Here is a 27,623-nt window from a genome sequence, read left to right on the forward strand (position 1 = left end):
ACAAAAAACGATGTCGTTTTTCAGGAAACTCTTCCTCTCATCTGGGCGCTTTCAGCATTCTCTGTCAACGCTCGGTTTCGTCCTTCTCCGCCCCCTCGCCCCACTCCTGCCAACCCCACTCCGTTGTGATTGGTTACCTTCCGGAAGACCCCCGCGCGGGGGCAGAGTGGGCAGATTTGACCAGGCATATGGGGGCGTTGCAGGAGTGCGTTCACGTAGATGATTTCCCGGAAATGTGAACAAGTGAATCGCAAACGTTGTTCCGAGTGTCTAGCGCTCTGCCCAGGCACCCCAGACTGTCAGCAGGGAATACGTCGAACTGCATGTACATCATTATTTGACACTTTAGTATGGTTAAACATGACTATCAATCATTATAACAACGTTTATAGGTCATAAAAGTCGAAAAAGCATAATAGGTCCTCTTTAAAGTAAGTAAACTATGGCTGTGGTAAACATTATATATATTAGATATTTATATATATTATATATGTAGGGTATATATATTCTTAACATTTGACATGCCATTATAGTAGTTCATGTTTCCAAAGCATACCACTTTCACAAAACTCTTTATTTCATCAATCCTTTATTTAATGTGAAATGCCGATAATCATACTTTGTAGGCTGAAGTTGTTCTTGCCTATGGATTCTTGCTGTCACACTATAGCCTAGCGAATGTAACACCTTACAATAGGTTTTTTTCATTGCATAACACACTTTCTTGATAGCATTGGATATGGCTAATTTGCCCTGCTAAATAGTTACCTACAGTGACAAAATATTTGAACGTTGACATCGTTTGACACTCAAATGGTGCATTCACAGTTACTTGAACGGTTAAGAAAAGCAATCTATAGGAATGGAATACCTATTCTCACTGGGGAAAAAATAACCTCTGTCAGTTATAGCTGCTTCCATTCAGAATGAGGTCCTACATTCGGCCTAGTTCCTTCCACTTTGAAACTCCACTATGAGCGTCCGGGCATCTGGACTCTGATGGCGTTCTGTTACGCCTTGCTCTTATCTGCGATCTCCTGGTCCGCGCTCTCCGCCCCGCCTCTGAAACGCTGAGCTAACTCTGTGGACAGCGCTGAGCAGCACGACTTCTGGAGGGGTAAACAGAGAAACACACACAAAACACATTTAAACACAACACACACAACCTTGAAGAAGCTGGACAATACTGAGTCTCCATTATATTTGGATTTTATTTTATTTTTTTCAATTGACCAGTTAAAGGGTCTCTATTTTAGCACCAGGTGTGGTAAAATTATCACATTTTACCACCAGGTGTTTAAGATGGATTGACATAACATCCCACCCGGTTGTCTGTACCGACCCGTCGGCTGATTAATCTGTGTTGACGCTTCCACGTGGGCTGTCATTATAGAGCACATTATGAAAGGCTGTGTAACAGCCTTGTATATCATGGGGGGAAGTTGTTTCCGCCATTCCTTCTGAACCTGGAACGTGTCACCACCCATTACAGTCACCATTACCTTCCCATCCTTGGCCAGGCTCCGGGCCTTGGATAGGAGCTCAAGCAGGGCTATGAGGAGGCCCAGGGCCAGGCCCAGCCCCAGCAGGAGGAAGAGGCCCAGCAGGTTCTGGAGCCCCAGTGCGTTGGCAGAGTGAGCATCCTGGCCCTCCCGGCAGTTGTTGGGCCACCACTTGTCTTGCAGGTAGGTGAGCTCCCCGCCCTCACTGAGCTGCAGGATGGCCACCGTCAGGTTCTTCACCAGCGGCGAATCTAAGGAAGGAAGTAGAGGAAGGAAGGAAACAAGGGGCCGAGGTGTGGTGAACTTTGAGGGAAGAGAAAATGACCTCCCAGCCAGGAAGGTCCAGGGCTTAGGAGGCCTCGTTCAAGGCCTTGTTACCTTTATCAGAAGAGCTATTTAGCATTTGGTCATTTTACTCTAGAGTCATTTGACTAAATAGTAGTCATTAGTCGTTTAGCAGGTGCTCTTATTCAAAGCGACAAACATTAAGCGACTTGCAATAGGATTTTTTGAGCGGGTGGGGGCTAGGCGCAATTCTCTCGGATTCCTGCAGGTATATTGAAGCCCCGGACCCAGTAAGTGACTTTTAAAGTCGGGCCAACTTCGGCCAACGTACCTACTACTGGTCTGGACGATCAGTCTTTCACTGAGCTGCATCGTCGGGCGATGGCCGACACATGAAAACTCTGCTATCAGATCAGACTTCATCCCAGATCCTACCTGTCTCCCCGACTGAGTCAGTCTGCCCTTTAATCGGCGGTTTGCTCACCTATTTGGTAGGTGCCTTGAGCAACATTGGGGCTTCAGCCAATCAGGAGAGGGGAGGAAGAGGAACAAGAGGATCCAGCAGGACACAAAGTTCTCGACATGAAACAATAATAAATATGATCAGCGGTTATGATTTGTTTTTGTCGGTGTCAGGATGTCTTTTTGTCAGAGCCTTTTCTCCTAGCTGAAAGGCTCTGGCTTCAAAAACCCCAAATCCACAGCCTACCTGTAGGCATCCTTGGGCAAGATATCTCTAATCCTTACCTGCTCCTTAATGACCTGTACCTAATAAAAACAATCACTTAGTAGCTGTGTGAGGCGGCCAGCATTTACCAACGGGTGCTGCGATGGCGTAGGCCCTCATGGCCACAAGCTCCTCGGAGCGTGTCAGCGTGCAGTAGCGACCCGCGGCCAGGTCCAGAGACACCGCCTCGCCGATAAAGGCGAAGTTCCCCTCCTGAGCACGAGTAATGCCTTCCTCCATGGTGGCCACATAGGTATTACCGCGCTCCATGTGCTGGTAGATACGCCGGAACACTGGGTTGTTTGAATTCTGCCAAAGAAAAGACTTGTTAACAATCGGCTCTCTTACTGAGGTTTCTTGGTTAAGGCATCTGGCTCATGGATGCCTAAAGCAGGTAGGCTGGGGACTGAACCCAGGATATCAACACACCTTAAAGAAGGACATTGAGGAGCCACCTTCCACCGTTCCGTATTCTATGACGTCCTGGTGAGAGAGGTCCTCAAAGTTCTTGATGGACACGTGCTTGTTATCGGCATGCTGCATGTGGCTGAAGTTGGCAAAGTAGAAGACCAGCAGCAGAACGGCAAACACCCACCACACGGCACTAACCAGACGACCGGACACCGATTTGGGGTGAGGACCAGCACCTGGGGGACATTAAATACAGAACATAGTGACTGACTGGAAGCGAGGTCCTCATGGTTTTAATGGTTAAGGTCAAATTATACTTCAGGATCGAATCAATGGCGCAGGAGCACTACAGGTTCTACATCACTTATTCAGCCTGTAACTACAGAAAATATAACTACAGCCCTGCGTCTTCTTCATTATGAAGATAATCAGGTGTGACTGAAATATACATTTTTGCAAACCTATTGTGGACCACTCCGAATGACCAGCGAAGTACAATAAATGCAAGCATCTCCATAGAAACCCACTGTGCAGTGACAATGGTTATTTCATACAGAAGCATAATTTGGCCTTCAGGGTTCAACCAATTGGAACTGGTTGAACAGTTCCAATTAAGTTAAAAGCAATACAATGAGTGCAATGTGACAAATCTACTCGAAGGCAAGAAAAATATATACATTTTTGAGATCGTATTACTTTTGTGGAGGGCTGCTTTACCTTGCAGGGTGAGGGCCCCAGTGATGTACCAGAAGCTGTGTACCAAGGTGAAGCTTTGCCCCTCGGACTCTGGCTCCCACTCTCTAGGACTGATCCTGAGCAAACCGTATATCAGAATTGGATTGAGTTTTGGATGTATTGAACGAAGTGAGGCAGAGAGGAACCTTCTTGTTTCTATAATAACAGCGCACCCAAGTTAAAATGGGGTAAAAAAAAAAGGGTATAATCATAATGTTGAATGAGAGGAACATCCGTTTCTACTGACGTTTCATGGAAGCGCTCACTCACCTGGCCACCAGGAAGACGCAGATGCCAGTGAGCAGGAAGGCGACAAGAACCCCAATCCACATCTCCATGGAGAAGGGTGACAGGAAGCCCAGGTTGAGCTCCTCATGGGCCATGTCCTTACGCAGGAGGAAGCTCAGCCCCGTCTGCATGAAAGGTGTGGTCATGTCCACCGCCTGCTCTCTGGTCGCCGTGACAGTCAGTGGAGCCACGGCAAGGTCAGCTTCCTAGAGCACAGAAAGAACCAAAAACACAGGGATAAAGATGCACGAAAACAGGATTGGTCACTAGAGGGCGCCGTTCGACCCTAGATACTCACCCCTCGCATCACCTCCCCGATCATGCCAGACCATGAGCCGCTGGCATCGAGGGCGCCGTAGCGTTGGTCTTTCACTAGGTTGACTTTGTATGTGAAGCCCAGCTTCTGGGAGAGCTTGGAGATGAGGTCGATGCAGTAACCCTCCAATTCAGTGCCTCGGGACATGGTGTATGGGTCACCCTGAGGACAGGAACACACTGAAATGATTACCTTAAAGGCTAGTCATTTTTATTAGCCTGTTCACCAGGGAGAAGATAAATACCTTTATGGTGGTGATGGAAAGCTCCTTGGCACCTAAGAGAGAGAAAAACAATCAATTCAACTCAAACTGCTATTGAAGAAACTGGGCATTAGCACCGGCACAAATTAAAAGCGGATTTGTTTGAAAGCCAGTTCTTTGCTCTTTTGTGCTTTTAAACCACTTAGATCTAAAGGCCGGGTACTCTGAAGTCCTAACGAAGCATATCAGATCCTTGTTATTTGCCATGGAACTATGTGAAAAGCCAACAGAAGGACAATACCAGTTCTCATTGAAAAGACCTACGTTCTGTAACCACAACAACAACTGCTGCTTTCAATCATACCCAGGTTTGCACAAATCAATGTGTGGTGGCCCAACCTATTCTCTCTTTTTGTGTTTTTGTTATGTATGTATAAACATTATATTTCCATCCAAATCGGATACAATGAAAAAAATTGCTCCTAGAGGAAAACAACCAAATTAGAGAGGGTTCATGATGCACCCACTGGTCTAGTCATCCCCGTCCACCCCACTGTGGGTCTGGTGACCTCGCTGTTATTCAGCTCTGGGTGACTCTCCTGGCTGGGGCCCCGGGACCCCCCGTGGAGCTGTGTCCGCCTCAGACATAACATAACCCAGTCGGAGTAGACTGACGGGTGGGACGAGGGTGGAGGGAGAGGGTGGAGGAAGGGCGATGATGTAGGGAGGGAGTGAGAGCCAGAACAGTGGGGATGGGGTAGAGGATGAGGGAGGAGATGGGGGAGAGGAGGATGGGAGGTGGTGGAGTGAGGAAATGGATAGAGGAGGATGGGAGGAGATGGGGGGAGAAGATGGCGTTATGAGAAATAGGGGGAGGGAGGAGAGAAGAGAGGGGAAGGATGCAGGATAGACGCAGAGGATGGGAGAAGGGGAGAATGGACAGAGAGAAAGAGAGGCAGGAAGCAAGGGAAGGAACACCGAGAGAGGAAAGAGAGAGAGAGAGAGTGAGGGGTGAGGAGACGTGCCAGAAGGACCGCTGCTCCAGCATGGATGCAGCCCTCACAGAACCGTCGGAGCTGAAGGACTCCATGACACTGTGACAGCGCGCTCTTGAGGGGATGGCATGAACCCCTGTACGACAGGCGGAGATGCCTGTCAGTTCATGGCCCGATGGAACCCCCCCCAACCCCCCCCCCCCATCTCCTCCACCCTCAGACCGTTAATTGATTCATCGCGGTTCACTCTCTGTGAGAAATGGCAGTAGGCCACAGTACCCCCCCCCCCCCCCCCCCCCCCCCCCTCCATCTCCTCCACCCTCCCGAACGTTAGTTGATTCATCCCGGTTCAGCCGTGAGAAATGGCAGTTGGCCCAAGCACCCCCCCCCCTCCCCCCTTCACCTCAGACAAGAAGCAGATAGTTTCATTCTTCCTCCAACTTTTTCACAGGTTGTTTTTTGGATTTCACAATTCACAATAATGCACATTTTACCTGAAGAAACCCAATTCCAAGACGTTAAAGGGTTATATAAAAACACAGGGTATTGCTTTTGGCAAAGGCCTTGTTTTGTCTGGACGAGCATCTGATGTTAGACAACGGAAACATTTTATTATTCTTCCAGGCCAATATTCTTATTCAAAAGGCTTCTTATTTTCTTATCGTTACATAACAGCTAAATTCTGATGGCAGGGGCCAAAACTCTTTCCACAAAATTTCCTGGAATTCATCTGAGGTTATATCCTCTACAAACCAGAGCTCGGCAAGGTAAATACAGAAACCATTTACAAAAAACAAACATAATTATAGGGAAAATATGACTCTTAAAAGGTGTGTGCATAGAATATCGGCGTGCTTTGAGGAGTCAGAAGAAGTGGTATTGCGTAGGTCTTACTGGTGGTGTGTGGAGCGGAGATGAGGGCTGTGACACACAGACAAACTGCCAGGTACCCTTCCATGATGCTGGCCTAAAGTAACACAGACACAAAACCGCTAATACACAAAACCATACTAATTAAGTTGCATTGACAGCTACATAAAGGTGTCATACGAAATTTCCTCATTTTCCAAAAGTACTTTGGAGGAAAGTTATAAAAATAGCGTCCATCAAATCAATTCTAGAATTATTTTAGATTATTAAATGCCATTTCTTAAAAATCCTAATAAAGTATGAAAAACATGACCTACCTCAGACAAAAGAAATGTACAGATGAAAAATTATCGAAAAAATAGAAATCAACTCTACTGAACTTATTTCTATGTGTGCGGCCTCTTGTCAACTGATTGGGGCTGGAAGTGGCGCTCCACTTTCTCTCTGTGTTGTCTCTGGTCGCAGGAGTGGGACTGTCAGGGTGTTGCTCAAACAGGACAAAAAAAGGCAGGGTTATAAGGGAGGGAGAGAAGAGGGGAGGAGAATGGGGTGAATCACCACAGAAGCAAGCAGGAGCATAACATCGTTGTTCAATCCACTGCCTCCAGTTGTTTGGCTGAACTAATACGGAGCTCTCACCCTGGGCTTTTTTCATTGACTTTTCCCTCACTAAAAAGTCGAAATTTCCATGAACTTTTTAAACGTATGACAATAAGAAATTTTCTTTTTGATGAAAAAGTATTTTTTAAGTCAACAAATAAGGACTCTGATCAGTTACTGGTTAAAACAGATACATGATCAGAATCATCCCATCGGTACAGCTATTCAATGAACAGAACGTGAAAAAATGGGAGGAGAAATACCTTCTATAGTTGTTTATCATTTTGTATAGAGGCGGATCTAATTCCATGATATTCCACGACTTGTCTCAAGAATCTGGCAAATTCCCTGACATTTCCTGTCTGGTATTTGGATTGGAAAATTACCTGAACTTCCAGAAATTCCATGACACAGGGGAGCCGTTTGAATGATTAGTGCACAACATGTATTGGCTCAGGTCGATAAAGCTGTAACTTTGGGGTTAAATTGAGATGTACAAACTGTACAATTGTCAAAGATAACAATACAGCTGGCTGTTGACTATCCAGTTAATCCTCATTTGGGCAAAAGTGGAAGGATGTTGGACGGAAGAGAAGATGTACTTTATTTTTCCCCAGACGGGCAGTTCCGAGAGTTATGTGCACACCGGAGGCCTCATTCCACTCCCATCCGCTCTCATCGGAATCGGATTGACATCACCCACATCGGTCATGAAATAGCTTGAGAAGGTCACTGGAGATATTCTCCTCACGATAAAAATAACCATCAGACCCGTTTCCTGAAGGGTCAGGTACGCAATGTCGTTGCTTACCACGGAACCTCACTAGGGGCTCCGATAGGTGGATGCTAGAGGAGGGAAGAGCAGGAGTCCCTTCCTGAACTTCCATAAATGGAGGGATTTGAGGCGAACCATCTGGGGTCTCTGGGAAACACGGGCCCTTTTGCAGAAAGAGCTGCGAGGTTAATGGTACAGCATTGTTGGACTAGATTCAAACACACACTGGTCTTGGCGTCAGGGAAGTTGTTAATGGTCAAACTTTTTAAAACACATGACAAATAAGATGAACAAAGCAATGAACGGGTGTTTTCTTAGCCAAATCCGTTAGTCCAGGTTCTGTAACGCATAACATCAGGGTAATGCATCTAAATGAATTGATGCTGCTCAAAGTATTTGAGCCAATGACAATCCAACTTTCAGAACATATAACAGTTCAAGCTCCAGCCCATGTATCTCACCCACCTAATGCTCACGTCATGTACAGTTATGCAGAGTAGCTCGGACTGGCCGAGACACATCTCCCCACCGCCTGTTCCCCCTCTCTGCAACCGGCCAACATCAAACACCGTGGTAAGCACACACCTTCCACTCTCCCATCCCCCGACATGAAGGGGGGGGGCTTAATTCACTCTGGAACAAAACTAACCCTTCTTGGCCCCCGGGGGAGTGCTCAAGCTTTCTCGGTTGAAGGAGCCAGACTGTGCCAAATGGCCCAGATAAAAACAGGCTTCAAGAAGGAGTCAGACCCGCGCCCAGAATCCTAATGAAGCCATCTTTTGTGTTTATGTGGCAGCGGGAACGAGACCCCGGGCCCCCAAATTGAGGTTGTTGTGCATCAGGGTCGAACGAGGGGGCCCGGGAAAGGGGTCCGGGAAAGGGGTCCCGAGTCTCCCCGCGACAGCTCGCCAGAGGTGGCCGTTGCCAGGGCTACCGATTGTCATGTCAAGCCAAGCGAAGCGGAGCCAGGACTTGTTGTGACGCTCGGGCAGATCTGAAACCACGGCGGCTTTTTAACGCTACAGAGTCCATCATTTGGAAGCTGAATGGGGGCCTCGAGTCTTTGTTTGCGGAACATTCTATGGGCCAGCGGGAGGCTGGGTGCTCGGCGTTGGAGCCCATCGGTTGAGAGGGGTGAGGGCTGGTAAACACCGTCACCCGAATAGTCCATAATTAGAGCGAACAGCCAGCAGAACTTGCCAAGACTAAGACTTTACATGACAACTCGGCCAGGGCCTATTTTTAACCGCATGTTCAGTTTGTGTTAGCGGTTTGGACACGTCTGCTACTGCTCTCTGTGTTGGTGTACAGTACAGAGGGGATGCAAAGTGGGACATAAGAAGGGAAGGAATGTGTCTAACTAATTATTATAAATACAAGTAACAATGTCACTACTAGTACTTCTAGACAAAATAACCCTTATTATAAAGACAACATGATACCCATCTTAATGTTCATTTCAGGTTTATTTAGGTCATAATTATACATGAGCTGAATTAAATATTTTCCCTAAAATGTTGCACACACACCAAGCGTGCATTGCTGTGCAACCAAGACAGTAGTCCTACGAAACAAACGTGCGCTGACAAAAGTCATTCCTGTTTCCACAGACCCGCCGGAACACTGGGATTGCGACCTAGAACCGTCTGACAGTCTAAAAAGAACGTATAAAAAGGTTTTCTCTTTTCTTGGTAAAACGACGAAGAGCCGATGCAGATAAGATAGTTATTACAGTGCATTAAAGACATGCAGAACACTTGAAAAAAATTTAAAATAAGAAAGACATGGGAGCAGGGGAAATGAGGGCAGCGGCAAACGACTCTACCGCTAATTAAAAGTATAAAATCTTTGAGGAGCAACATGCCGTGTTAACAGACGCTCAGATAAAATGGGGTCTGATGCCGTGAAATGAGGACAAACAGAGACTTTTTCGTCTTGCAGGGCGGGAGAAGAAATCCCCTCCCGTTTTGGTCAAAGCAAAAGACCATGGAGAAACGTGTACGGATTTGTAGGCCTTTTGCCATTATTTTTAGCGCCATTATTTTGAAAATATTGCTGAGGGGAACTTACGACTGAAGACTTCGAACTTGGAAGTGTTCAGATGAAATGTTGCTCCATCAAATGCACTATGACACAAGAGTTCTTTTTTTTCTTTAACTTGTGCACTATTGCTACTAGATGCTCACATCAAAACGTATCGGGACTAACAGGGTTGATCACGTTAAAGGTTAAGCAACCGTATAGAAACATGTTTGTCCTCTCGTCTCCTCTACTCTGGCCTTTATTAAAACATTTGGTGCAGACAGAAAAAAAAGTGCTCGGACGGATTGTTCAAATGCTCTCTTTAGTAAAAAAGAAGAGTTGATCTTGAGGCTCATCGCGTTAGCACATCAGTCCCAACCATTAAAAGTCCGGTGACAAACACAAGACACCGCCTTAATGGAAGATTAAAAGCCTCTATGGTCTGAGCCAGCTTCAGCCACAATGTCTCAGAGATCACCAGGGTTTGGTGCCAGGTGTGCGCCTCGTTTGTTTCTTGCTCTATTTCTGATCAGTGTGTGAAAGCGTTCGCGGCCCTCGCTGCGGGGCCCCCCCCGGTCCTCACAGCTTGAGCATGAAGAACACCTCCTTGTTGTCCGGGTCGGGCGGGGCGCTGAGGGGCCTGGGGACGGGGGCTCTGAGGCCCGCCAGCTGCCCCAGCGGGTCGTGGCTGGTGCAGGGGCTGCGGGCCACGCAGCATGCCCCCTCGGGGTTCCCCCGCTCCCCGATGGGGCTGCCGATGCTCCCGCTGCGGCCCTGCAGCCGCTGCCTCTCCTGGGCCTGCTTGGCCCGGTTGGCGATGTAGCGCACCCGGCTCTGGCTCCTGGACGACGTCCTCCGCGCCAACGGCTCCTCCTCCTCCGGCTGCTGCTGCTGCTGCTGCTGCTCCGGGGGGGGGCGGTGCCCGGCCGAGTGGCGGGCCGGGGAGGAGAAGTCGCTGGCCGTCAGGGGCTCCACGTCCGTCAGCCGCCGCAGCTGCTCCGTCAGGGAGCTGGGGGGCCGTGTGCCGTGCAGGCTGCCCGCCCGGCGGAGGAGCTGCTCGCGGGGGGGCCGCGGCACGAAGCTGCGGCTGATGCTGCGGTACTTGCTGTCGAAGTTGCAGGCGATGTCGTCCGACGTCAGGTCGCCCAGGCTCTTGGACATGGAGGAGGCGGGGGCGGGCGGCGGGGCGGCCAGCGAGGCCCTCTTGGCGTCGGCGGACGACGACTGCTGCCTCAGGCCGTCCATGTAGAGGCGGCTCCAGGTGTGCCGCCGCTGGGTCAGCCCGCCGGGGGAGTCCTCCAGGGGGGAGTCGCCGCGAAGGGGCTCTCCCCGCGGGGTGCCGAGGGGGCGGGGGTGGAGCTCGTCGTCCGGGCGGGACGTCCCCGGCCACAGGTTGGGGTTCGACTTGCTCTTGGCCACCGGAGAGCCGTCGTAAGGGGGGCCGGCGTCGTAGGAGGAGCGGCAGGAGCTGACCCAGGGGGAGTCCGGGTTGGCCGAGGAGGAGGAGGAGGAGGAGGGGGTGGAGGAGGTGATGCTGTTGCCCGGCGGCAGGCCGCTGAGGCCCTTGCGGACCAGGTTGGGCATGGAGAGGTCGATGACCGTGTCGCTGGAGGAGATGCTGGAGGAGGAGGACATGCTGTCGCGGTGGCTCCCCGGGTCCACCTTGCTCCACAGCCGGTCGTTCATGGTGGCGTCCGTGCACACCTCCGGCACGCACGAGCGGCCATCCGAGAGGACGGCAGCGAGCACGTGCCCCTCGCTCTTCGACCGCCGGACGGGCGGGTGGGACGGCAGCGGCGTGAACAGAGCCCTCCTGATGGGGGTCTTCTGAACGGTGGGGGCCCCGGTGCTTTGAGCGGCGGGGGCGCCGCCCAGAGGCCCGGTCTGGGCGTCTCCGGGGTTGGTCCTTGGGGCCTGCCTTGGATCAGGTGTGCAGGAAGAGGCGGTGGGGATGGGGGTGGAGGTGCTGATGGCAACCCAAGGATCCTGACCGCACTGGGGCAGGGCGCCGGGGGAGGTGGGACGATGGGCCAGGAGGAGGGTCCCGGGGGACGTGGTGGTCCTGGAGAGAGGGGCGATGGGTTTCTTGGGGTGACCCCTGGTGGTGGGGTGACTGGGCTGGGTGTCTGACACCACCACCCCCACGTTAGAGGAGGCGACGGGCGTGGCACCGTTGGTTATTGCTGTGGATGGCGAGGGTGGGGGTGCTGGAGGAAGGGCACGGTGCGAGAGGGAGACGGAGGAGTGGGGGTGGAGGTGGTTGTTGGGGGGAGCTGCCGGGTTGGAGGTGGGGGGGCGGGTGGCCCGGTCGATGGCCTCCTCGCGGGACGGTGGTGGGAGGTGTGGGAGTGGGGCCGCGGGTCTCTGCTCTGCAACACACTCTGTGGAGGACGGGGACCGAGGAGCACAGTTAGTGAAGGACCAGGTGGAAGGATCGGATCATAGACTGACCAGGAGGCAACTTCTCACAGACGAGAATCTGCTTCTTAGGAGTCTGCTTAAACAGGCAGTTATAGAAATGCTATACAGCTACACTTTTATTATTTAGCAATTATTTGAAGATGTATTTTTGATACGGGAATATACAGAATTAATTGAGAAAGATGATGCAATTCAAAAGTGCAGGGTTAGTGCAACATCGTCACAGTACCAAAACACTGTCTCCCTGTAGCACTGAAGTGACAAAGTGGCTGTTTGCTAACTGAATAAACCCCGGGCTATGCAGGCTTCCCTGCAGCATTTCCACAGCACTTGATATGAACAGACAGGAGAAGGCCTGAGGCGGGTGTGATGCCCTGGTGACTGCCGCAGCCGCCATTTTGAGTGAGTGCCACCCCAAAAGGATCCATGCAGGTGTAGGTGGGATAACGGAACGTGAACAATGCACCAAACCGTAAAGTGCACATTTGTGAGTTTGCTGCCATTATCAACTTCTGCGGACAACTTGTTATCTAAAAGTGTTCAAACCAACATATATTTGGGAAATATCATGGAAAGTATCCAGTAAACTACTAACATTGTTTACTCAGTGTATCTAGATTCTAGATATACTGAGTAAACAATGTTAGTGGCTGTAAATGGCTTTGGATTAAAGCTTTATTACAAAGCAATTTACAGTTAATGCAGATAGAGGTCATTAAGGAGCGGATAATGGTTATTTCTCAAGGATTTCTACAGGTTGGGCTACAGACAAAGTGGATTGGACCAATTACCTGCTAGGTCCAAACCCAGCTGGGAGTTGTACACCCTAGCCATGACACTGTCCTGCCCCGTTTTAATGGTCCCCCATTTTAACCTGATGGCATCAAACTCACAGATGTTTTCAGTATTCAGTTGTTGTTTAACACACTGGACGGAGGCGACACAGGCTTAGGGTCATAGGTCATGGTGAAACCAGTGGATGGGACGGCGAGGTGGACAGTGAGGGTTTAGGGATTGATATTTCTAAGTGCGCAGGGGGAAGATTGCAGGGTTAGGTTTACCTGGCTCTGGTCATCCCTTCAGTTCTGCACTAGGGGCAGAGAGAGCGTGCAAGAAAGAGGGACAGAAGGAAGTTAGGATATTAAGATAGCAGAGGGACAGTGAATAGGGGAGAAGATAAAAGCACTTCAGACAGAGAAACACATCAGAGAATGAGGAAAAGGATCACAGCCTTTGAATTTCAAAGTCGGTACAGTGTGAGTATCAAGGCAAGAGTAAGTCTGATAATAAGCCTTCTTTTGTAAGCATAATCATATTCAAAGTGATTCAGGAATATTCAGCACTGAACTCTCATGTGGATCAGTAGGAATACCAAAAGCTTTCCATAAACTGTGCTTAACAGGATGTTCTGTAACATGAGAATGCATCCATTATACGTCTGGACGCATACCAACCCTAATCTCCCGACGGATTGAACTCTGGAGGAGCTCTCAGAGTCTTCGGCTAGGACTAGTGGATATGAGCTCATTCATCTTGCAATACAGTTTTCAGTAAACACTTGAAAGCTAGATTCTAGCCTTCCTAATCGGGTCTAGAGAACAGTGGAGAGCTAGGTTCTAGCCTACTTAATCTGGTCTAGAACAGTGGAAAGTTAGGTTCTAGCCTACCTAATCTGGTCTAGAGAACAGTGGAAAGATAATAATAATAATAATTTAATATTGATAATAATTGATCAGTTTAATATAGCGCTTTTCTAAACACTCGAGCCTACCTAATCAAGAGAACAATTGAAAGCTAGGTTCAAGCCTACCTAATCTTGTCGAGAGAACAGGGTTAGGAAAGCTAGGTTGTAGCGTATTTAAACTCTCCCAGAAGAGGAGAGTAAACCTAACTAAATCCGATCCAGAAGAGGGTAGAAGCTAGGTTCTAGCTTTCTTTGGGGTTGTAAGACTTACCAGTTATTTTATCTGCAGAGTGCGAGCATGAAGTGTTTAGGGAAAAGGAGAATAGAGCGTCTTAATGAAAGTATAGATTACTTAAGTGTGATTCAGTAAAACCGTGAAACAGGTATCAACTCTATTTGAGTTGGGTTTCACTAGCATTGGTTTCTAAATGGGTACATTGTAACCCATTGGTTGAGTATGATACGTCAAAACACACAACTGAGGGAACACATCAAAATTCGTACTTTGACTAATGGAGACAATAGATCTAAGTGAACAAGACTAGGGTGGCTCCTAACAGAGATAGGTATTCCAACTGGGAGAGGTATTCCAACTGGGAAAGGTATCACAATCGGGACAGGTGGTCTTCCCAAAGGGAGAGGGCTCTAGCCAACACCCCTATGCGGGCCCGGGCGACTGCTAGGGGGAGTCTAGCGTCTACGCCTTACCGGCGAAGAACATGGGCGTGTTTGAGCGCAACTCCTCCATCTTCAGGGCGAAGAGGGCGTTCATCTCGCGCTGCAGCGTGCCTGCGGCGCGCTTGCGGCCCTCGTGGACGGTGCGGGGCGGGAATTGGTGGGGGGAGCCCAGCTGACCCAGGCTGTACCAGCTGTCGGAGCTGCTGCAGTCGCTGAGGAACAGGGAGCTGCAGGGGGTGGCGTCGGCGAAGGAGGCGGACGAACAGGCCGTGCCGTAGTCGGGGGGCGGGGCGTTCTCCCATGGCCGATCGCCGTGGCGGGGGGAAGGGGGGGCCCTCGGTGGGGCCTGTGCGGGGGCCCGCGCGGGGGCGACGGCGTTAGGGAAGCGTCTGCGGGGGAAGCTGCAGCTGCGGGCGTTCCTCTCGGACGGGTCCAGGGGACCCCGTCCGGCCGGGACGCCCAGGGACTTCCGGGCGTCGGAGGGGCCAAAGGGGACGGCCCCGAACAGAGACTGGGGGCTGAACTGGAAGCCTGGCTCAGGCTGAGCCCTGAGGTGGGGCAGGGTGTGTTTGGGGTCGGCTCCGGGCGGTACGGACTCCGGTTGGGCCTCAGGGTCTGGCTGAACGTGCACGGGGACAGCGTCGGGACCTTTCTCCTGCCTATCCTGCTCTGCCTGCCCGTCGCCGGACTGAGCCTTCCGCTCGGCCTCGGGGCTCTCCTGGGCGCCGCTCACGCACGTGATGCAGTTGGACGCCACGCCCACCCTCCCCGAGCCGTTGAGCGCCACGCGGGCGAACACCCCCTGGTCCAGGGGCTCCTGCAGCCGGAGCCGGGCGACCCGCCTCAGGGGCTCCGTCATGGGGCAGCGGCGGCGGCGGGCGAAGCGCGGGCTCTTACCTTTACCCTCCTCCGGGCGCAGAGCCCCGTTGGTGGTGCCGGGATGGTCCCGGGCCGCCCCGTTGTGGTGTTGGTGCTGCTGCTGCTGCTGGGTGGGGGGATCCTGGGGGTCTGTGCCGGCAGCCCCGCCGCCCTGCTCCTCCGACTCGCGGTCCTCGCTGGCGCCCTCTGAGCTGTAGTCTTTGGTGTCGATGGCGATCTCCGGCAGGCCCTTCTTGACCTTGGGCTGGCCCTTGGTGGGGGCGCTGGCAGTGCGGCGCAGGAGGTGGGCGCCAAACGGGTGCTTGCGGCTAAGCTGAGCAGCAGCATGGCTGTCCAGGGAAGACTGCTTTGGGTTTCTGTGAAAAAGTCCTTTTATGCCGCTGGCCACCCTGGCCTGTGACGGAGAGAAGCGGAGTTAGGGAGCAGAACGAAATGGACCTGAACACACGAGCACACACATGTAGAGGAAGTAACTGGCCTCTGGATAACGCCCATGGAACCAATAGAGACTATCTGTTCACATGAATGGTATTGGGAGACAAATTAGCTGTTTTTGCTAATGTTGTATTTGCATGCTTCGAACACTGGAATCTCATTAGATTACACAACAAATTACATACATCGACATATTTCCCTGTGTTAGCATTGCATCAGGTAAATATGTGTATCCTGAGTGAATCCTATCAGGATTCGCTTGACAGAATACGCTAACAGATGATGTAAACAAGTTATTCACATTAAACAGGTTCATTCTGGGTTTAAAGTGTTCATTTGACAATTAACCGAAAAATGAGGGATAATGATCATTTCAAGGGCAATTCCCCTTTTATATTAGTAACCATGGTTCACACCCTGGACATGTGGGTCACAGCCCATACATGATCTCCAGTGTTAGCTTGTTGTGATGAGAAAAGAAGCATACAATCATATTCAATTAAGGTATTTAGGTATGAAGGTATTAAAAGTTATTCCTGAATTATACTGAATACAGCAGCATAAGGTCACTTATAATAGTGATACTAACAATAATCCAATCAATATTATATCCGTTCATAATAAGATAGTTTTCTTGTAATAAAAACAAATAATATGAACCAATCATTAGAATCAAACTGCAAAGAGAGCAATTTCGGGTTAACCCTTGGCTCAAACTGGCTGAATTTGGCATCAAGGGATTTCACTCTCATCCTTTTGTTTTGCAAGGGACATCCCATGAAACTAATGTGAGCCAATCAAATGCTGCTGTTGCAACCATCTCTCCAAGCCGTTAGACTCTAGACTTTAATTGAACTGGCACCGATCATTGAAAAATATGACCGCAAGTAATAAAGATGCAGAACAAACAACAAGTGATGGCATGGAATGAAGGTTAGGTGGTGGCAGGGCCATGTGTTTGCATATGGAGAGCAGGGAACGCATGAGCGGTCTGAGAAGGTTGAAGGTGAGGATAGTGTGGGAGAACAGCACAGAGTGCAGAACTGTGACACTGGAGACAACACCAACGTTGTGCAGGCAGGATGGCACTTGTGCACGGACACACTCAACAAGGACATTCCAGTACTAGGTTCCCCAACATATTCTGGCATTAAAGACTAACTTTACGACTTTTTTGGTTTGCTGCCATCTAGTGGTTAAAAATATGATAGGCCCACCTTGATACTCTTACTTGATGCTCACTTGATATTGCAAGGAGTGAAAAAAGTTCAAAAATCAATCTGAATCTAAAAAAAGATCACCATGGGTCAACTTTAAGGGCACTGCAGAACAATATGAAACAGTTTCCATAGGATCCCTGCCAAGCCAAGTCTTGAGTTGATTACATCACTCATGAATATTAATGTCACCGCTTTGACTGGCATTCAGCCTGAGAGACCAACAGCCACGGACTGCTTGTTAATATCCATCATGATGTTTCCTTGTTAATCAATTGCAAATCGTCTGGCAAGGGTAGCCAATCATGTGTGATGCAGGGCTAAGATCATACAAGCTGATCAAGACACAAGCAGACATCAATGGTTAGCTTCTCCTTATAATGGTACAAGATAACATATGAGCTGGTGCCAGGATTAGCAGAGAAGCAATGAAGCCTTTGCATTGGAAGTTACATGTTTAACAAAAAAGTTTGAAAAAAGGAATAAAACCGTCCAGGTCCACTTGATGCTGTAATACATTGTAGGTGGAATATTCTAATCAAATCGTTTTTTCTCATGAAAGATTCAAGTCATCAGATGAGCAACAGCAGTTCACAGTGACAGTTGATGGATTTTAACCTGAAGGGGGCAGCAAACTCAGAAAAGTCGTCTGGTTTGTAGTTACTCTTTAAATAAATACCCAATGGGCTTTCACAAACACAAAGAATGAAGTAGATCCAACTAGCCCCAGCCTTGACATAATATCTGTTGATCTGTGTATATGTGGTTGACAAAGACAGAGAAAAACGTAAAAGCCATGGACAAAAAGAAAAGATACAAGTAAAGAGAAATAGAGCAACGAATATATGAACGAACTATAAATCTAACACTGTTCTTGATCAACTTAAAGACATAGCAAAAATAAAAATAAAAATTATACATTGAAAAACAAAAAGATAGATGTCTGCAAATCTCTCCAACTCTATGCTCAAGGAATCGCAGCGACCAACAGAAACCTAATATCTAGGGAGCAGCTTGGGTGAACCCCGTGTCAATTTCTGTTGACTCAAAATAGTGCCAGTCAGTAGGAGAAATAATGACACCAAAGCACTGAGGTCAACCTCTATCCCTGAACGACCTCCACCTCCCCTTCCCTTTTTCTCGCTCTATCTTGCCCTGTCTCACACCCTCCCTCTAGCTCCCTCTCTCTGCCCCTCTCAATCACATCTTGTGGGTCCCACCAGTGACCTAACTAGCCGTTAGCAGCATTGGATCTACTTTAGAGGGTCAACGACAATGTTAGGGGGAAGGGAGTTCAAGCTTGTTACATGGTGTTATTTTCAACAACTCATGAGGTGCATGAGTTAGCCTTTTTCCGTTACAATGTTTTTCATTGGCTAACGGCGGAGGGGTGGTTGTAAGAGGGGAGGGGTGGGTGTAAGGAGGGGGGGGGGTGGTAGGGGAGGAGGAGAAGGAGGAGGCATGGCCTGGGTGGGGAGAGGAGGAGGAGAAGGGAGGCCCTGGGCAGTGAGAGGGTGCTTGCAGCGCATGCAAAATGCCGATTGGGCAGCACTACACCTGAGTTCTGAGTGGCAGCTTGAGGACTGCTAACCAAGTCCTGCCTCTACATGCAGAGATTGCTGGACAAAGAGGGCTCCACTGCAATTACAAAGAGAAGAAGAGCAGGAGAGAGCATTTAGAGAGGGGGTACGAGGGAGGCTAGAGAAGAGAGGAAGACAAGAAGACTAGAACAGGGTAGCGGTGGGGAGGGAGGGCACATAGATCAACAGCAGAGAAAGAGGGGGAACAGACAGGAAGTTGAGAAGCTGAACACATGAATATTCAGAGTGGTTTTGATTGATTGTTCTCACTGCGGTTTGAGGCATTGTATCAAAATAAAGTGTGAAAAAAGTGACTTACTGCCATATCGTATGTTTAAGAAAAACTATCTATCATTCTTGTCCAAGATATAGTGAGACACACAAACATAATGGTGCTTTGTTTAGATGAGGTGAGAGTGTAACATAGAGTTCAGTCTTCCCAAGGAACGGACTCTGAATGTGTTACCATGGTATAAATACATCTCCTTTCTAGATGTAACAAGACTAAAACATAACAGTAACACAATCTGCTGTGACCAAAATGAGTCCATTTGTCCTCGACTGAACGCAATTTATGCGATCAATACTCTAAGACCACACACACTTGAGAAAAAGAGAAGTGGTATGATAAATAAATACAGAATTAACCACGTTTCTAGTTTTGAATATATGTGATACGTGAATATAGGTCATTTCTTGGTGGAAAACCATCTCTGGAAAATATATATTAGTAAAGTACCAGTAATCAAATACATTTTGATTTACAATCAATGATAAACCTGGGTGTCTGGGATGATCTTGCTCATCAACATTCTGTGTGTGGCTCAATAAACAATACAGACCGTAGGCCGAGGTGGTAAAGAAGCAGCTGTCCCTGGTTTGTGGGTACCTACCTTACCGGTGATGTCATGAACAGCGATATGAACAAAGATCGAGGCCTCCTCCATACCTTCTAGGTACACATGGCGGTATCCTGGAGACAGGAACACAACGCTCGTGTATTAGGCTAGAGAGCAGCCCAGGACAGGCCAGAAGAGGACAAGCCAGGACAGAACAGGCTAGAACAGGATACCCTAACCACAGAGGACATTTCTTGAGGCCAAACACAAAGTTATTAATAACAGCTTTCGCAAGAATAATCATCATCGTGGAGCTTTTTAAACATAACATCTTTAGAAAGGAATGGTAAAAGTAGTTATGTCAGCCTCTAGATGAAGAGCATTAAAAAAAAAAAAGTGTTGTTTCCCAATGACCTCAGGAAGCCTATTTCAGAAGGGGCTTGGAGCATTGGACCGTAGCTTCCTTAAACATTGGATTTTTTGTGATAAAAAGTCTCATCCTACCAAAATCCCCCAAAGACATCCCAAACAGGAAACACGGATCCATGCATATCTATCAGAGCTTACAGCATAGAGTGGGCTCCCAATTGAAGACAGTACAGGCATCCCGTTTAATCTCCCCCAGTGCCATGCCTCCCTCCTAAGGATGGGGGTGTGTGTGTGTGTGTGTGTGTGCATGCTGTGTTCCCGGGGGCAGCGACCTTACCCGTCATCATGCTGTTGAAGGCGATGGTGCGCTGGCCGATAAAGTCCTGTCCGATGGGGTCGTGGTCCCACACCAGGAAGCGCACCAGGGCCAGCTCGGGCATGTGCAGGGTGAACACCAGGGTCTCCTCCCACATGGGGTTGAACCCTAACGGGGGAGAGAGAGGAGGGAGGGGTTAGGAAGTGGGGCAGGTAGGAGTGCAGAGAGAGGGAGATTGACTAGGGGAGGGGGGGGGGGGGGGAAGAGAATGACGATGGAAGATGTGTGGATAGGAAGAGGGAGAGAGGAAGGGAGGGAGGGGGCATTGTGGGCGGAGAGGGGGAGAGAGAGGTGAACAGAAAAAGAGACAGGCAGAGTCCGGGTTAGATTCGGATAAAGGGAGGGAGATGGAAAATATACCAAGAGAGAGAGACCGAAACCGAGACAGAGAGAGAGGGAGAAGTTGATTGATGGCGAGAGAGGCAGAGGGATACACAAATAATAAGGGAATGAGATGGAGAGAGAAAGGGAGAGGGATAAACAGAGAGAGAGCGGACAGTCAAGGATAGAGGGTAGGGAGCAAGCTCAGCATCATGAATAATTGAAGTGTGTGTGTGTGTGTGTGTGTGTGTGTGTGTGTGTGTGTGTGTGTGTGTGTGTGTGTGTGTGTGTGTGTGTGTGTGTGTGTGTGTGTGTGTGTGTGTGTGTGTGTGTGTGTGTGTGTGTGTGTGTGTGTGTGTGTGTGTGTGTGTGCACATCAGCGCACACGGGTAAGTAGACAGGGAGATGCTGTCTATGCATGTCCCCCAATGCTGGTCTCATCCATTATAGATCAAACTATATTCAGAACGGAAGCTAGCATGCCAAGTGTCCACACACACACACACATCTCTCACACGTACACACGCACAAATCCATATCACACCAGGCCACAGGAATCCACAACATAACCACAGCTGCAAGCGCACACACACACCCCAGTGAGTAGCTTATCTAGATCCCGGTGGACAGTGGGTCAGATACTTCACACATACTACATCAATAGCTATGACATCAGCCATAATGATTTGATCAATATCCAGATCATTAAGGCTGTATTACACACAAAAGAGATACACACAAAAACTCACATATGATCTCAAAATCCCTTATATCCCTTAAAGCTTTACAGTAAAGCCACATAATAAATAAGTTATCAGCGATCAGGAGATTGAATTCAAACTCATTGGTATGGTCGTCGCTTATAAACTTGAACCATTCTGCAATTGTAACCTGATGTTATGATATCTGTATTGTCTGCAGGCTTGTGTGTATCAGTGATACTGCATGACATCATCTCCTGTTTGTTGTTTTAAAGCACCTTGAATTGCCCCGAGAGGACAAAAAGTATTTTGATTTGAAAACAAACAAATGTATTATTATTATTATTATTATTATTATTATTATTATTATTATTATTATTATTATTATTATTATAACATGGGTGTTTGGTTATTATTATTAGTGTTGGTGTAATTATTATTATATAATTATTATTACATGATAGTGTTTTATCATCATAATCATCATCATCTTGTTAATATTATGCACTTGTAAGTGTGGTGTGATGGAGGGTGGGGTCTCACCGTTGTCATCAACCACCCTGGTCTGCTCCTTGCAGCAGTCCGCCGGCAGGCCGATCACCTCCACCTCAACGAAGGGATCGATGATCTAACACAAACATACACATTACAGTCAGCACGTACATGATGATGAAAACCTGACACTAGCCGAGGCTGAGTAGCGGACATGTATTCAATCAGGACCAATTGGATGAGAGTTTCGTTCATTTGTGACACGCTATGTTACATTCATGTGTGAGAGAGACACAGAGAAAAGGAAAAGGGAGAGAGACAGACAGACAAACAAACAAACATAGGTAGGGAAGGAGGCAGAGAGAGTGGGAGGGAAGGAGGGGGGAAGGCAGAGAGAGGGAGGGAAGGAGGGAGGAAGGCAGAGAGAGGGAGGGAGGCAGAGAGAGGGAGGGAGGCAGAGAGAGGGAGGGAGGCAGAGAGAAGGAGGGTTGTGGACAGCTAGGATGAGAGGTAGAGAGACACAGTGTGTGTGTGTATAGTGGTACCTCTCCCCGGTCTCCAAGCATGGAGTCTTTGGGCTTGGGGAGCTGTTGTCCACTGATGATTTTCAGGACCAGCTGCTTCTTCATCTGGCCTGGCAGGGGGTCCTCCAGGTGGGGGTTAAAGACACCTGGTGGCACGGTCACCATGGAGGACAGGTCAGACACAGGCACAGAATCACATTCAGCCCTGAGGGGCAATAGAGCACACCACCAGGTCAATACAGGACACCAGCAGGAGAATACAGGACACCATCAGGTCAATACAGGACACCACCAGGTCAATGCAGGACACCAGCAGGAGAATACAGGACACCACCAGGTCAATACAGGACACCAGCAGGAGAATACAGGACACCATCAGGTCAATACAGGACTCCATCAGGTCAATACAGGACTCCACCAGGTCAATACAGGACTCCATCAGGTCAATACAGGACTCCACCAGGTCAATACAGGACACCACCAGGTCAATACAGGACACCACCAGGTCAATACAGGACTCCACCAGGTCAATACAGGACATCACCAGGTCAATACAGGACGCTTGGCATCTTATCTTTTTATTGGGGTCCTTCCATTTTTCCTCAGCCTCACCTGTAAGTCGCTTTCGATAAAGTGTTTGCTAAATGACAGCACTTTAGATTGACCAACCGTTGTCTTTCGCATGGTATCGGGCCAATATCAATACTGCTGTCGACACTGTAGCCCGAAAACGAATAACAAGGCATATGAGCGCGTGAAGGTGACTCCGGTGAGGAGGACAGTGTGTGGCCTGACCGTACCTTCACACATGCAGGTGGGCTTCAGGGTGTAGCCACAGTTCCCGTTGCTGTAGAACTTGGCCCGGTTCAGCTGGAGCACACGACCCTCCGACTGGTAGTTCAGAGCCACTGAAACCAACGCACAGCGTCCGTGGGGACGGTCAGGATAAGAGGAGATAGTACATTCAAATTGATGTTCCCAGATGTGAAGTTCAGGAAAGGTAACCCTCCATCAACACCCCCTTAACTGCTCCTCGATCCCTGTGAAAGTATTACTCCCAGCCTGTACTTGTAATGCCATAATGTGTGCACAGGGAATAACACCACAAAGACTCTGCACTTGACTGACACTTGCAGCATGAAAAGAGTGGAAAGGTTTTCCACGGTTTACTCAAGGTGAAAAAATAGGAATAAACAAGCAGGAATAAAAACAAACCAAATGACAGACCTTCATCAATCTTACTGCTGAATAAGTGGTTAGGCCAAAAGCATATAGGTCACCCTTCTGTGTCGGTGGAGGCTGTCACAGCTCAAGGAAAAACGTTTCTATTTATACACACAAACAAATAGTACCGAGTTGGCAGCCTGCGTTCCAGAAGGGCTGGGGGTTGAAGTTGGAGGAGTCCACCCGGTAGGACGAAGGGTAGATGCGCGAGAGCTGTCTCTGGTTGAAGTGGATGAAGGCTGCGGCCTTCTGCATCATCACCTGGTGGGCCTTGGTCTCGCTCAGGGAGGACACCTGCCAGCCGAGGCTTTCAGCTGGAGGGGGGGAGAGGGTCACAAACTGTTTCGGGACTAAAAACACGTCTGTGTAGAGGGAGGTGTCTGTGTGTGTGTGTTTGTATTTGTGTTTGTGTCTTTGTATTTGCAGGGGTGTGTGTGTGTTTGTATGTGCGTGTGCAGGGGTGTGTGTGCAGGGGTACGTGTAGATGTGTGTGTAGGTGTGTGTGTTGGTGCGTGTGTTGGTGTGTGAGTGTGTGCAGGGGTGTTTGTGCATGTTTGCATGTGGGGGTGTTTTTGTGTTTGTATGTGTGTGTGCATGGGTGTATGTGTGTTTGCGTGTGTGTGTCCATCAATGTGGAAGTCTTGTGCCCTTTTATCTGTCCATCTTTCGGTCCCCACATGATTAAGCAGACTGACGATGGGTCTTACCTTGGGCATCGATGTCATTGAGGCCCACAGAGCGGGTGTACTTGACCAGGTCTGACAACGCCCTGGACAGCTTCATCGTCTTCTTCTTCCTGAGAGGTCACAGGTCACAAAGGGTCAGAGGTTTAGATGAGCTTGGAATGAGCTTGGAAATAGGTGAATGGGATAAAACTAAAGACGGTGGCGACACCATGAAATACTTGGCCTGGGAAAATCTAAAAATATATATATACTGAGGCAACATTTTCCCTTTGTTTTTGTCATCTGTAATGTTGACCAAAAATTTGTTGCACTGTCGTTGTTTTCACGTTCCACTTTCCACATCAAAGACTAAATATCGCACCTTCTGATACAAAAAAATCTGAGGGTGCGATGTGCAAAATGACAAATAAAGTCATTTTGTCAGTGTGTTTGTGAATGTACGTGTGTGTTTGTCTGAGTGAAATTCTGTGAGTGTTTGGTGAGTGAATGAGTGAGGGAGTATCCTACTTGTTGGAAAGTGGGACTCGGGAGGCGCTGCTAGAACTCTCTGGGTCTGTGTCGGTGTCTTCCAGGCTGGACGCCTTCTTCAGCTTACTGGCCTTTTTCTGGAGAGATGGCATCATCATCATCATCATCATCATCATCACCATCATCATCATCATCATCATCATCATCATCACCATCATCACCATCATCAACCTCATCCAGAGGAGTAGCAGTTGATTCACTAATCCCAGAGGAAATTACTAAAAAATAACTAACAATAAGCTAAAATGCCTCAGGTGAATGATTCAGAACAGGTTAAACAAGGATTTGGGTAAAGGATCTGATATTCTCTGGTACTAGATAACCTCTACTAGGTGACCTGCGTGTCCCAGATAGAAGCTTTAGTGCACCAGTAACACGACCAACACTGCTAATTTAAGTATGGGCTGGGGTACAATACAAGAGGTTAAAAATGGGGAGGCCAAGGATGAGGTTTAGAGAGCAGACAAGAGTTCAGTCTTCGTTTCTTATCGATTCATGTGTCTATCTTTGTGTGACGAGCCTGGAGTAGGTGCCCCTCGGGGGTCCAGACCTTGCGTTTGGAGAAGCTCCCCATGAAGGAGCGACCCCCTCCCCGCTTGGTGCCGCTGGAGTTGGATTCATCTGCCGTGTCGGTGCCGTCGTCCCCTTTGCTCTGAGGACACGCACAAACAGACAAGCACATGGTGAACACACACAAGCACACGGTGAACACAATCAACCACAGGGTTAACACAATCAACCACAGGGTTAACACAATCAACCACAGGGTTAACACAATCAACCACAGGGTTAACACAATCAACCACAGGGTTAACACACACACACACACACACACACACACACACACACACACACACACACACACACACACACACACACACACACACACACACACACACACACACACACACACACACACACACACAGTTACTCTGGTTAAGAAGTGCAGTAGTACAATGTGCTTGGTACGCATGTCTTCCGATTTATGATATAGCCAGCAGGTGGCGCTGTAGCTGCATTTGTAAATCTGGGGTTCAATAATAAATCTGATCACTGATGCCTCAAAGCCTCAACGGGTACTTGGTTTGATACCCTTCTGTGTGGAGTTGTTATGCACATGTTCAAGAGGATTTACTCCCGGTACAACAAGTATGCTATGGTGCATGGGTAGCCTGTGTGTTAAGAGCGCTTGGCAAGAAAGAGAGTAAGATTCTGCTAACCAAAAGGCCTATTCTGGGTACATAAAAGGTTAACACATTTCTGGCTAATGTTCCAATCCTTATAACATCACATTGTGAAAGTGGAATGCAATGCTGACTGGCAATGATTTAATTTTGATAAATAAATATTTTGCATTTGTAGCATATATATGTAAAGAAGAAGAATCAAAATATGTTTCTCCATGCAGCTTGTTTTTTTCTTCCAAATAATCAAAATATTGTTGTTTTGCTGAAAAGTAAATTGGATGTTAAAAGGTACTACATCCGATTAAAACGTTGATTGGGATTGTGTGCTTATGAGCAAGCTTTGCAGAGCGGAAGCAAAACTCGTTAGGTGAGTGCAGCGGGCTCACTGACACACTGAAGTGCCCACTTAATGCACACGCAGACAAGCGCCCCAGGCTCCCCAACTTGATTATGGAGCTAGAGTGTTTTAGCGAGAGAGAGAGAGCGAGAGAACGACGGAGAGAGAGAGCGGGAGCGAGAGAGACAGCTAAAGAAAAGCCACCGGAGAAGAGCAGGAGAAAGAAAAGAGAAAGAAGAACAGAGAGGAGAGAGGGAGAGGAGAGAGGAGAGAGGAGAGAGGAGAGAGGAGAGAGGAGAGAGGAGAGAGGAGAGAGGAGAGAGGAGAGAGGAGAAAGACAGACAGACAGACAGACAGACAGACAGACAGACAGACAGACAGACAGACAGACAGACAGACAGACAGACAGACAGACAGACAGACAGACAGACAGACAGACAGACAGACAGACAGACAGACAGACAGACAGACAGACAGACAGACAGACAGACAGACAGACAGACAGACAGACAGACAGACAGACAGACAGACAGACAGACAGACAGACAGACAGACAGACAGACAGACAGACAGACAGACAGACAGACAGACAGAGAAGAGCGAATGATAGAGAAATCAGGGACAAAATGATTTTTAAAGAAGTTGCAAGCCAAGGCAGCAGACTTTACAACCATAACATGGAACCAAAAGGGGGACACCTTTTTAAAAGAGGTATGGTTCATCCTCAATTGAATGTGGTGGTCATTGTAGTCTGCATATTAGGTTGAGTTCTACCATCTTCTAGATGTAGATGTTTGAATGTTGTTGCCTTATGCTGCTCATATTACAATTCTGTTTTTATTTTGTATCCAACCTTTATTTATTCTTGTTTTTATAGGGTGGGGGGAATCAGGGAGAGGGTCTGTATGAAGTAAGGGAAGGCTTTCTTTTTAATTATTTTGGGAAAAAAACACAAACAAATGAGCCGGTCCCTGAAGCAGGTGTGGGCGGTACAAGCACAGATCACATGACCCACCTTGGGGCTTCCTTGGTCCGTCGTGGGCTTCCCGGTCGGGGGCAGGCCGGCGATGGTGAAGCTGTCAGGGTCCTCCCTGTCCCGGATCTGAGACTCCTTCATCAGGCTGTCCAGCTTCTTCTTGGCCAGGCTCTCGACCTGCTTCCTATTGGCTGACGTCTGCAGGGGGAAGAGAGGCGGGGGGAGAGAGGGAGAGAACAGCGTGAAAGGGAAGCTATGACGGTTAAGGAAGATGTGTAGCGGAACCTCAGCCACCTCAGCCTTTCTCTCGGCAAACAGAACCGAGCCAATACAATCTTTAATAGGGCTGGGTATCGTGGCCAATTTCCTAAATCGATTCGATTTCAATTCATAAGGTTCTGAATCGATTAATCACGATTCGATCTGCTCTTAAATAATGAA

General features: G+C 48.5%; 2 protein-coding genes across 2 annotated transcripts in view; both read right to left on the minus strand.

Moving 5' to 3' along the window:
• Positions 1-557: 557 nt before the first annotated feature.
• si:ch211-251b21.1 (uncharacterized protein LOC571720 homolog) lies at positions 558-6,841 on the minus strand. The gene is made up of 10 exons (XM_056601972.1): positions 6,649-6,841; positions 6,356-6,428; positions 4,509-4,540; positions 4,247-4,426; positions 3,931-4,154; positions 3,643-3,737; positions 2,944-3,161; positions 2,604-2,823; positions 1,503-1,753; positions 558-1,109 (listed from the first exon to the last, which is right to left on the minus strand). Exons 2-10 carry the CDS (start codon positions 6,417-6,419, stop codon positions 1,011-1,013), a joined length of 1,383 nt encoding a protein of 460 aa, XP_056457947.1. The 5' UTR covers positions 6,420-6,428; positions 6,649-6,841; the 3' UTR covers positions 558-1,010.
• A 2,323-nt stretch (positions 6,842-9,164) lies between these two features.
• Positions 9,165-27,623, minus strand: part of plch2a (phospholipase C, eta 2a) — a 49,922-nt gene continuing 31,463 nt past the window's right edge. Inside the window, exons 11-22 of the mRNA XM_056598716.1 lie at positions 27,222-27,380; positions 25,233-25,334; positions 24,662-24,759; positions 24,176-24,264; positions 23,597-23,782; positions 23,045-23,152; positions 22,266-22,390; positions 21,772-21,856; positions 20,168-20,314; positions 19,516-19,595; positions 15,409-15,784; positions 9,165-12,109 (exon numbers count right to left, since the gene is read on the minus strand). Of these exons, the coding sequence (XP_056454691.1) occupies positions 10,308-12,109; positions 15,409-15,784; positions 19,516-19,595; positions 20,168-20,314; positions 21,772-21,856; positions 22,266-22,390; positions 23,045-23,152; positions 23,597-23,782; positions 24,176-24,264; positions 24,662-24,759; positions 25,233-25,334; positions 27,222-27,380 (3,357 nt within the window). The 3' untranslated portion in view covers positions 9,165-10,307. The remainder of the gene's footprint in view (positions 12,110-15,408; positions 15,785-19,515; positions 19,596-20,167; positions 20,315-21,771; positions 21,857-22,265; positions 22,391-23,044; positions 23,153-23,596; positions 23,783-24,175; positions 24,265-24,661; positions 24,760-25,232; positions 25,335-27,221; positions 27,381-27,623) is intronic.

This window comes from Gadus chalcogrammus, chromosome 1 (assembly GCF_026213295.1).
Source record: "Gadus chalcogrammus isolate NIFS_2021 chromosome 1, NIFS_Gcha_1.0, whole genome shotgun sequence".
Taxonomy (NCBI): Eukaryota; Metazoa; Chordata; class Actinopteri; order Gadiformes; family Gadidae; genus Gadus; species Gadus chalcogrammus.